Genomic DNA, 12,076 nt, shown 5'->3' with positions numbered 1-12,076 from the left:
CTTTTACTACCCATGGGCTTTCTTTACTCATATGCACACTGCAATGCCTGTTATGGGTGCACAGGAACCCCAGGCCAGGCCCTACAGTGCAGGGAGCATCAAAGACCCTCCGACCCAAAGCAACACAAGCGTTGGACGCAAAGCATCCAGACTTGTATCTATAGAGCAGACATGGGTAAACTTCAGCCCTCCACATGTTTTGGACTTCAACTCCTACAATTCCTAAGAACCATATCCCGCTCAGTCCACGGCCACTGGACGGCCCCTACCAATTTTTTGGGCCCCTGGTGGTGCAGTGGATTAAACCACTGAGCTACTGAACTTGCTGACCAAAAGATGGATGATTCAAATCTTTGGGAGCAGAGTGAGCTCCCACTGTTAGCCCCAGCTTCTGCCAACCAAGCAGTTAGAAAACACGCAAATGTGAGTACATCAATAGATATTGCTTCTGTGGGAAAGTAACAGCACTCCATGCAGTCATGCTGGACACATTACCTTGGAGGTGTCTATGGACAATACCGGCTCTTCGGCTTAGAAATGGAGATGATTCCCACCCCCCAGAGTCAGACACGACTAGATTTAATGTCAGGGGAAGCCTTTACCTTTTTATCATGTTGTATGTGTTTTAATGGTGTTGTATCTCTTGTTTTAATGATGTTGTGTCCCACCTCAAGCCGTAGAGAAAGGTGGGTAATAAATTCATAATGGTTATTCTACTCATTATTTAATTTCTTTTAAATCCTAACAGAGCATCCTGGGTATTTCCTCTCCTGTTTCCTGCCATAAGCTCATCGATAGCACTGGCTGTGCTGCACTCTCCTAGATATACCCAATATTCCTGCAGAAAGAACCCCATTCCTTGCCACAGAAGAGGAGTCGAGGCGCTTCCCTGTACCTCTCAAGAGGAGCTCTGTGTTTTGAAGCAGATGGAGAGGGAGCGGTTTTGGCCCAGAGGAGAGCCTCTCCCTTCCCCTGAATAGAGGAGGCCTTTATGCTGTGCTATGAAGCCACAAGCAACAACAACAACAGGCGCAGCAGCAACAGGCAGCAGCCAAAGGTCTGAGGTTGCAGGGCCTTTGGCGTCAGGGAAAGGCTGCCTCTTTCTGAAAGACATACACAAAACTGGGAGCCACAGCAGCCACCTCACAGACCTGGGAGGCCTCTCAACCATGTTACAAGGAGGCCTTGTTTCCTCCTCATTATTGTTGTTGTATTTATATTTATTGCTGTCTGCTACCATGTGCCTTGAAGTCATTTGTATCAGTCTTGATCCAGACTTTTTAATTGTCCTGGCCCATTCCTACACACACACACACATATGATACACAAAACTGGGAGCCAATTCCATGCTTATGTTGCTGTTACTGTTATTTTTTTGTTCATGTTGTGACTCTGTATGTTTTGATGTTGTTGCCTGGAAACTGCCCTGAGTCCCCCCGGGGAGACAGAGCGGTATATAAACAAAGTATTGTTGTAGTTATTATTATTATTAATATTATTATTATTATTTCCAACTGACGCAATCTCCAGGTGAACCGATGACAGGGTTTTCTGGGCAAGACCCATTCAGAGGGAGATCGCCATTGATGTCCTCTGAGGCTGAGAGTGTGTGACTTATCCAAGGCCACCCAGTGGATCTCCATGGCTGAGTGGGCATTTGAACCCTAGTCATGCTGCCTCTTGCAGTTTTCTCTTAGCAATGTTTATTCAGAAGAGATTTTGCTATGGCTTTCCTCTTCAGGATCTGGCTTGATTCATCACTTAGCTCAGAAAGAGTACATAAGCAGTTGGTTTAAGATCAATTCTAAGCAAGATCAATTCTCCATCGGCCTTTCCACTTCCCTCTTATCTGGGTTGTGACATGGCTCTCAAACCAATCAAGCAGAGACCATGGGACATTGTCTTTTGTGTGCTGCACTCTCGCTCTTATGTATCTTGCTCCCCTAGTGCCCTGTCCATACATTTCCACACACCAAACTATCTAAAGAACTTGACTGTGGCCAAATACCGCTGCCTATTTTCCAAAGAGAGGTGCAATGTACTCTCGCCTGAATTGCTGTGTGGGAGATTTGCAGGTACCCCATATAATGAAAGGTTCTGCCCATGTAACAAACAGGAAGTAGAATGCATCTCCCACATTCTACTCTCATGCAGTTTCTATGAACAAGCCCAAGCACACATAATCAACCCGCTACTAAGAAACTTACCAGCAAGTCCAGGGAAATTTTATGTGAAGTTTCTACTTAGTGACAACCTTCCCTATGTGACCTTGGTGGTTGCCAAGTTTCTTTCTGAGGCAGCCAGAATTAGACAATTCACAATTTTAGACAAAGGCTAAGACACACCAGCACTTCTTGTAGTCTTTTACCTATGTTTAACCCATGTATTTTAAGCAGTTTTAACTGCTGTAAATTTTGTCCATTTGTGTGTTTAATCAACCAGATGTTCTTAATCTCATTACCGGCATACCGTGTATACCTATGGTGCAATAAGGGTCTTTGGATCATAACAAAATGTCGTCGTTATTGACAGGGCTTTTCTCTGAAGCTGGGAAAGTATGACAAGCCCAAGGTCACCTAAAAAGATTCAGACTCTGCGAGGATTCAGACTCTGGTCTCTAAAGTTGTGATCCAACACCCGAACTGCTACATCAGGCTAGCTCTTTATAGATATCCCTGTCTTCTTCCCATCTGGAGGTCCATTTAAGCTGTCAAATAAATGCAGTTTGGCACCACTTGAACTGCCAAGGCTCAGTGCTATGGGATCCTGGGAGCTGCGGTTCTGCAAGGTCTTTCGCCATCTCAGCTTCAGGAAATACATCTAGAGCAGTGTTTCTCAACCTTCCTAATGCCACGACCCCTTAATACAGTTCCTCATGTTGTGCTGACCCCCAACTATAACATTATTTTTGTTGCTACTTCATAACTGTCATTTTGCTCCCCTTATGAAATGTAATGTAAATATCTGATATACAGGATGTATTTTCATTTACTGGACCAAATTTGGCACAAATACCCAATACGCCCAAATTTGAAAACTGGTGGGGTTGCGGGGGGGGGGGGGGGTTGATTTTGTCATTTGGGAGTTGTAGTTCTGGGATTCATAGTTCACCTACAATCAAAGAGCACTCTGAACACCACCAATGTAATTGAACCCCAACTTGGCACACAGAACTCCCATGATCAACAGAAAATACTGGAAGGGTTTGGTGGGCATTGACCTTGAGTTTTGGAGTTGTAGTTCACCTACATCCAGAGAGCACTGTGGACTCAAACAGTGATGGATCTGGACAAAACTTGGGACAAATACTCAAAATGCCCAAATGTGAACACTGGTGGAGTTTGGGGGAAATAGACCTTGACATTCGGGAGTTCTAATTGATGGGATATATAGTTCATCTACAATCAAAGAGAATTCCGAACTTCACCAGTGATAGAATTGGGCCAAACTTCCCACACAGAACCCCAATACCTTGAAGGGACTTGCTGGTGAGAGCCTTCCTTCAGCCTCACAAGCTCTCCCTCACCCACACATGTGCACCATGCTGCCATGTGCCGAGCATGCCTCTCTCCTCCCCTGCTTGGAGTCTCAGAAACAACCCTCCCCTTGGCTGAGAGACCAGCCAATCACAGTGGAGGAGGGCTTTTGGTGGGAGGATTCGCCCTGTTTCCAAAAAGAAAGAGAAGGGCAGGTGAAGAGATCTTCAGCCTTCTCTGAGAAAGGGTTCCTAAGACCATCAGAAATATATGTTTTCTGATGGTCTTTGGCAACCCCTCTGATACTCCCTCGTGACCCCTCCTCCAGGGGTCCCAACCCCCAGGTTGAGAAACACTGATCTAGGGTCTGTCTCCATGATTCCCATAAATAATATTTACCAAAAAGCTACTGTCTTCAGAGCATAGCATTCTTCTCCAATCCAGTTGGTTTACAGTTTTCTTCTGAGCTTCATTTGTACAATTCCCCTGATTGCAAGGCCTTCAGCTGAAGTGGGGCTAAACCACATCCTTTTTATAGTGCAGACACACAGTGGGAAAGGGGTTTTGGGGCCTAAGAGCCCCGTAGAAGGCCCTGCTCCCACTAGAGACCGTGGCCAGGCCTACCTCTGCCTTTGCTCTGCCTGAGAAGACCGGGTAGGCCAACGGAGGCCGCACCAAGCAGCTCGTTGCGCAGGGTGTGACAGCTCCACAACTTGACCTCCAGCTGGGTCTGTGGCGTGACATTCCTGTGGACAAAAGAAGGGCAAAGACAAGGGAGTGAGGCTGCAGGATTGGGGCCAGACACACAAGAGCAGGGTTGTTGCAAAAAGCCATGGAATCCTTTCTGCAACAAAACTTCAGAAGGCCCTGGGAGTCTGACTTGACCATTCAAAGGGGCCAAAAAAAATGCAAAGCACATATTCTGCAGCTGCCCAAGGCTTCCAAGAAGTTCCTTCAGTGGACTGCAATTCCTAGAATGGGTTAAAAGTCTGGGAATTCTAGTCCCCCCGCCCCCCCCCCCCCCCAAAAGTCTCAACTGATATATAACTGGCAAAGATATGAAATGGTCCAGAAGCAGATGGTTCAGGAGCTGGTGAAGTCTGGCTCTCAGACCACATCTGAGCTCAAGGATGCTTCCATTAACCTCACCTTTTCCTGCCCCAAAAGAAGGGCAAAAAGGCCTATTTCTGCAAACAATGAGGAGCAGTTAATTCATTTTTAAAGACATTACAGGGTTTAATATTGAGAAAACCCCAAGCCCTGTCAGTCAAAGTTTTTCTTCGTGTCAGAAGCAACTTATTTATTTAGGACATTTATATGCCACCCTTCTCACCCCGAAGGGGACTCAAGAGCGGCTTACAAGTCATATCTACATAAAACATACTATATTATTAGCATAATACTAATACATCATTCATAATATTAGTATTCTATAATATTGTATTGTTGCTGGGGGAGGGACTCTGATGTTGCAGGAGACAAGATGGAACTGTTTTCTCTGCCCCCTTCACTCTGGCCCCAGAGCGGCCGTTGGTGGTGGGGGAAGAGCTCTGATGTCTGCAAGTTGCTTCTGGTTTGAGTGAATTGGCTGTCGGCAAGGACGTTGCCCAGGGGACAGCCAGATGATTGATGTTTTACCATCTTTGTGGGAGGCTTCTCTCATGTCCCTGCACGAGGAGCTGGAGCTCACATAGGGAGCTCAACCCACTCTCTCCAGATTCAAACTGGCAACCTGTTGGCCAACAGTCCTGCCAAAGTAGGAATGGGCTTCTAGACACTTCCATGGTATTTGGTTGCATTTTCAGTAGTCTGTGTGTCCCCAGAAAACTGGCCAACAGCGGGGCCTTGACTGCCCATCCCAATCCTGGGAAACCTGGGCCAGTAGAGATCCAACTGGGTCACTCTCAGCAACTGTTGCAGTTCCTGTGCCCCTTTCCTCACTCCTTGCACCCAGCCCTCCAACCAACCCCCCCCCCCCCCCCCCAATACTAAACCAGCCTGGATTCTCACAGGACGAGGCTTTCGTTCCAGAGCAGCTCTGCACCCCCTGCCTTCTTGGCTGTTCTCTTGGTCTCGCTGGGGAGTCCATCAGCTGCCACTTCCACAAAAGAGGTGATGCGGGGCTGGCGCCTGCCAGGGCCCTTAGGCTTCGCCGATACAACTACAAAAGTGGGGAGAAGGGAATGGAGAGTTAAACTGAGGCTGGCTCCTGAGACTGAGGAGGAAGCCATTGCCTTGGGAGTGGCCAATACAGATAGCCAATATCAGTACTAAAACATTGCCACCCTTCCAGAGCCTTTAAGGGTCCAACAGACTCAAACTGCAAGAAAAGACATGCTATCTAACTGCTAGGAATGATTATTAATATTGGTATTACTACTACTACTACTTTGTTGTTCATTCGTTCAGTCGCTTCCGACTCTTCGTGACCTCACGGACCAGCCCACGCCAGAGCTCCCTGTTGGTTGTCACCACCCCCAGCTCCTTCAAGGTCAATCCAGTCACTTCAAGGATGCCATCCATCCATCTTGCCCTTGGTCGGCCCCTCTTCATTTTTCCTTCCATTTTCCCCAGCATAATTGTCTTCTCTAAGCTTTCCAGTCTTCTCATGATGTGGCCAAAGTACTTCATCTTGGCCTCTACTATCCTTCCCTCCAATGAGCAGTTGGGCTTTTTTTCCTACTACTACTACTATTACTACAACTACATTTATTTATATCCTCCTTTTTTCTATCAGTCAGGACCCAAAGCAGCTCACAGCATTGAAAACAATGGAACTCAAAATCTTCAACATATAAATGCCAAAACAGAAGTATGAAAACAAGTTGGTTATAATCCCATTAAACTGGTAAAAAGACGTGTTTTTGAATGTTTTCATGGCTGGAATCACTAGGTTGCTGTGAGTTTTCTAGGCTGTCTGGCCATGTTCCAGAAGCATTCTCTTCTGACCTTTCACCCACATCTATGGCAGGCATCCTCAGAGGTTGTGAGGTCTGTTGGAAACCAAGCAAGAGAGGTTTATATATCTGTGGAAGGTCCAGGGTGGGAGAAAGAACTCTTGTCTGCTAGAGATACGTGTGAATGTTGCAATTAGACCTGGTTGATTCCTGACTGGGAGAATCCTTTGTTGGGAGGTGATTAGCTGGCCCTGATTGTTTCATGTCTGGAATTCCCCTGTTTTCTGAGTCTCGTACTGTCCTGATTTTAGAGGTTTTTTTTAATACTGGTAGCCAAATTTTGTTCATTTCCGTTGTTTCCTTCTTTTTGTTGAAATTGTCCACATGTTTGCGGATTTCAATGGCTTCTCTGTGTAGTCTGACATGGTGGTTGTTGGTGTGGTCCAGCATTTCTGTGTTCTCAGATAATCTGCTGTGTCCAGGTTGGTTCATCAGGTGCTCTGCTATGGCTGACTTCTCTGGTTGAATCAGTCTGCAGTGCCTTTCATGTTCCTTGATTCGTGTTTGAGCAATGCTATGTTTGGTGGTCCCTCTGTAGACTTGTCCACAGCTGCAGGGTATCCGGTAGACTCCGACAGAGGTGAGAGGATCCTTCTTGTCCTTTGCTGAACGTAGCTTTTGTTGGATTTTCTTAGTGGGTCTGTACATAGGTTGTACATTGTGTTTCTTCATCAGCTTCCCTATGTAGTCAGTGGTTCCCTTGACGTATAGCAAGAAAACTTTTCCTCCGGGTGGATCTTTGTTGTGACTCTTGTGACTTGTTCTTGGTCTTGCAACTCTTCTGATGTCAATGGTGGAGTCTCCATTGGCCTGTAAAGCCCAGTTGAGGTGGTTCAGTTCACCTTGGAGGAGGTGGGCTTTCATGGAAACCATGAAAATGAACAAAATCTGGCTACCAGTATTTAAAGAAACTCTAAAATTAGGACAGTAAATAAAGAGGAACACTCTGAAGTCAGGGTAATTCTAGACATGAAACAATCAGGACCAGCAAACACCTCCTAACAAAGGATTCCCCCAGGCAGTAATCAGCCAGGCTTTGAAGCTGCAAGGCTTTGCAATGCTAATCAAGCTGATTAATTGCAACATTCACACTTGCCTCCAACAGACAAGAATTCTTTCTCTCACCATGGACCTTCCACAGATATATAAACTTCCCTTGCTTAGTTTCCAATATACCTCACAACCTCTCAGGATGCCTGCCACAGATGTCAGTGAAATGTCAGGAGAAAATGCTTCTGGAACATGGCCATGCAGCCCGGAAAACTTATAGCAGCCCTGTTAAAATAATATTTAGGCACTAATAACTGTTGAACAGTGGAACGGTAGCCTTATGGAGTGGTGGGTTCTGTGCAAAATGTGCACGTGATATTTCTTGCAAAGGAAACTTAATTTTATGCAGCGGTAACAGCGTCTTCTGTATATTGTTTTCTGCAACAGAAAAAGAATAGACCCCTACAGTTGGAAGAGACCCCAAACAGGGAGACACAATCAAAGCACTCTCAACAGATGGTCATCCAGCTAATCTACTTCTGAATCTTGCTTTGAACAAATGTAGACCTGTGGAGACTCTTGCCAGTCTATGGCTCTTCTCATCAGAGTTTCCTGGCTATTTTCCAAATATATCTGAATAGCCTCCCCATCCCTCCTGCCCAGATGTTTCCAGGAGAAGCTCAAACAGAACTGTAGTCACAAAGGGACTGTGGGCCGAGGGAGCCCCCTGGTGGCACACGAGGCGAGTTTAAATCCACACAAAAGGCTGGCCAGGCCCCACAGCTGCAAGGAGGTGACCCCTTCTCTGCCCCACCATTTCCCCAGGGACAGTAGATCATTCACAGTATTGCACCGGCCCAATACAAACCCACATCTCTTTGGAAAGAAAGGAGCCAAAATGTCCACATTATTTGCATTAATATGACTCCTGGATGAGTATTAACCTTAAATGCATTTATGCATATTTAGCAGAAGTTGAATCCATTAGTAGAAAATAAATGCCTTATAATATGTGCCATAGTGGGGAGAAGTAAATTTTGTTTTTAATGGTCTGCTAATTTTATTTGTATATGGAGGTAGTGAGGAAGCTGTGGGAAAAGAGGACTTGGGGATTTACTTGGGATTTACTGTATATACTCGAGTATAAGCCTAGTTTTTCAGTCCTTTTTTTAGGCTGAAAAAGTCTCCCTCGGCTTATACTCGAGTCAAGGTTTTTTATTATTTTACTTTATTATTATTATTATTACATTAATCATTTTACTCTATTACTATTATTACTACATTTATTATATTATTATTTATTATTGTTATTATTACATTTATTATTTTACTCTATTATTATTGGAAGGGTATGTAAACACATTTACACTGAAGGTTAGGATAATGCTTTAATCAGAGGGCAGATTTATCTTATTTATTCAAAAACATTTAACCTACCAATGCCTCAATTAAGGCAATTTTATTGGCATCTATTTTTATTCTGGAATATACCAGTAGTTGCTGCATTTCCCACCCTCGGCTTATACTCGAGTCAATCCGTTTTCCCAGTTTTTGTTGTAAAATGAGGTGCCTTGGCTTATATTCGGGTCGGATTATACTTGAGTATATACGGTAAATTGTATCTTTTTAAAAATTCAATAAAAATGGAGTAAACGGGGAAAAGATTCTTATAAATCTACAATTTTTCTCATTGGGGTTTCTCAACTGTTTTTCAAATATTTCTGGATATCTTCCCTAAGTGCCCCAAATCCAAGTTTTTGAGTCCAACAATACTCTAGAAACCAAAGACAAAAGGATATAATATGCCCAGCTTTTAATTTTGTAGAAGCCCCCAAACCAGTTCTGTTATGTGACATGATCTTGTATTTTTGATGAAGGAAAGAAATGAAAAAACACATGCCTCTGCTTGGCATCAGGACTTTGGGGTTCTCCCAAGCCTCCATCCAAAGCTCTGGACACCTGCTGAGCTCACCTGCTCTTGAATGAACCCCAAAGGCTTGCTACTGGATGATTATCACACACACACTCACTCTCTCACACACACACACACATTAATGCCCAGCTAGTCTTCCACCAAACAGCGGCCAAACTCTTAAACGCTCACCTTTCACAGTCAGCGGAGATTTCTCTCCAGAGAGCCCTGCAGAAGCCATTGCATCATCAGTGGTCTGGAAAAGAGCAAAAGAATAACAGCCCACGCTGGGTGAAAGATAAAGGCAGGTAAATGCTCTTCTGTCTCAATAGGTCTGGGGCTCTTCACAAGTTGATTGGAAAGGATTATTAATGTGCCTCTAGCTTGATGTTTTAGACATGTGTTAAAATGTTTCTGAATTATTCGTAATTGTTGTTGTTCCATCTTATAATGACTCTCTCCTAAGGAGTCCTTGGCAAAGTTTATTTAGAAAATGATTACCTTTGACTTTCTCTAAGAGAGAAAGGTGCCCAAGGTCACCTAATGGGATAATAAGTTTCCAAGCCTGCGTACAGATCTGAACCCTAGTGTCCAGGATCCAAAGCTGAAACCACTATATAGGATTAGCTATTTTTAAAATTGCATTATATATTGTTTTAGTTTATATTTTGCTTGAACCTATATTGCAACCCCCTTGGGTACCATATGGGGAGTAAGGTAGGATGAAATACAGAAATATACATATAAATGTGTACTTATTTATTTACTTACTTACTTACTTACTTACTACATTTGTATACCGCTCTTCTCAGCCCTTGGGCGACTCAGAGCGGTTAAAAACAGCAAAATTCAATGCTCAAAAACATCATAAAACAGTTAAAAACAATTAAAACCGTAGCAGTTAATATAAATCAATAAAACATCTCATTCCCCTCTCATAGTTAAGATCGAAATCCAGTCTCATCATCCAATTGTTCCATATTCCTATATTAGTTACATTGCCTATTCATATGCCTGCTCGAACAACCAGGTCTTCACTTTTCTCCAAAATGTCAACAGGGAGGGGGGCAATCTAATATCTGTAGGAAGGGCGTTCCACAGCCGAGGGGCCACCACTGAGAAGGCCCTGTCTCTCGTCCCCGCCAAACGTACTTGCGATGCAGGCAGGACCAAGAGCAGCGCCTCCCCAGACTTATGCACCCATTCTTGGCCTAAGAAGGTTTATGTTCTGCTTTGAGAAAATAATTTTGGGGGCAAAAGGACAAGATTTGCCTAATGTGCAAAAGACAAGCAAATTAGCTCCAAGTAAATATCCTAAAGGCCCTAAGCTCTGTCTGATTCTGAAAGCTAAGCAGGGTGAGTGTGGTTTAGGACTTGGACTACCAAGAAATACTGGGAATGGTGGGCTCTGTTTCAGAGGAAGAATCTGGCAAAACCAATGAAGACACATAAACAAAACAACTGCTAACAAGAGGGCAGCACCTTCCTCTATATGGAGCCCAGCAGAGAGGCTCTTGGGACACAATCCAAACCAAATGGCATTCCCACCTTCACCTTTGCAAGCTCCCTGCTGCCCAAGGTCACTGCACCTGAGCAAGGACAGGTCAACATGTACATACACACCCAGCTCATTTTGGGGGGTTCACCTGCTTTTTGTTACTCTTCAGCATGTACTGCCACTGAATAAAGAGAACCACAACAGTCAGACCAGTGGGAAAAGGCTTAGCTGGTTCCCTCTAGTTGATGAGTCTCACTGAGGATCTCCATAAAAACCTTCTCTGAAGGTTTTCAAGGACAGGCTAGAGGGCCATCTGTCGGGTTGGACTGGATGATCCTTTGGGTCTCTTCCAACTCTAGGATTCTATTGATCTATGACTTAGAGCAGTGGTTCTCATCCTGTGAGTCCCCAGGTGTTATGGCCTACAACTCCCAAAAATCCCAGCCAGTTTAGCAGCCACTGACTTATAGGGTTGGACTGGATGGCCCTTAGGGTCCCTTCCACATAGCTGAATAAAATCCCACATTATCTGCTTTGAACTAGAATATATGGCAGTGTGGATTCGGATAACCCAGTTCAAAGCAGATATTCTGGTTTATATGGTTGTGTGGAAGAGACCTATGATTTAGAGGGGTAGACTGGATAGTGCTGGGTTCTCTTCCAACTGTAAGATTCTATGACCTCTATATATGTATCTTTCTTTCTGTCTTTTAGTGGATTGGACTGGATAGCCCTCGATTCTCTTCCAACTGTAAGATTCTATCTATTTATTTATTTATTTATTTGCTGCATTTGTTAACCGCCGTTCTCAGCCCTAGGGCGACTCACGGCGGTGTACAACATATAAAAGACAATTTACAATAAGCCATAACGACAAAAAACAATATATCACTAATACACAATTATCTAATTACACTAAAAAATCCGCTCCGTCTTATAGTAGAATCATAACCAATCTCGTAATCCATATTCCGTTCCAGTTGTCATTTCCAGTTACTGTAGCACTCAGTTAAATGCCTTCTCAAATAGCCATGTCTTGAGGCTCTTACGGAAGGACATAAGGGAGGGCGCCTGTCTGATGTCAGCAGGGAGGGTGTTCCACAGCCGGGGGGCCACCACCGAGAAGGCCCTCTCTCTCGTCCCCGCCAGACGTGCCTGTGAAGCAGGCGGGATCGAGAGAAGGGCCTCCCCGGACGATCTCAAGGTCCTCGTGGGCTCATAGGCCGAGATGCGGTCCGAAAGG

At 44.5% G+C, this 12,076-nt stretch overlaps 1 protein-coding gene across 1 annotated transcript in view; it reads right to left on the bottom strand.

The window, feature by feature from the left end:
• Nucleotides 1–12,076, bottom strand: part of WWP2 (WW domain containing E3 ubiquitin protein ligase 2) — a 57,566-nt gene that overhangs the window by 43,570 nt on the left and 1,920 nt on the right. The window contains exons 2-4 of the mRNA XM_067471079.1: nt 9,528–9,591; nt 5,487–5,637; nt 4,101–4,222 (exon numbers count right to left, since the gene is read on the bottom strand). Of these exons, the coding sequence (XP_067327180.1) occupies nt 4,101–4,222; nt 5,487–5,637; nt 9,528–9,576 (322 nt within the window). The 5' untranslated portion in view covers nt 9,577–9,591. The remainder of the gene's footprint in view (nt 1–4,100; nt 4,223–5,486; nt 5,638–9,527; nt 9,592–12,076) is intronic.

This window comes from Anolis sagrei, chromosome 8 (assembly GCF_037176765.1).
Source record: "Anolis sagrei isolate rAnoSag1 chromosome 8, rAnoSag1.mat, whole genome shotgun sequence".
NCBI classification, from domain to species: domain Eukaryota; kingdom Metazoa; phylum Chordata; class Lepidosauria; order Squamata; family Dactyloidae; genus Anolis; species Anolis sagrei.
The sequence above is the reverse complement of the archived record's forward strand: the minus strand, read 5'-3'. Positions and strand labels throughout refer to the sequence as shown.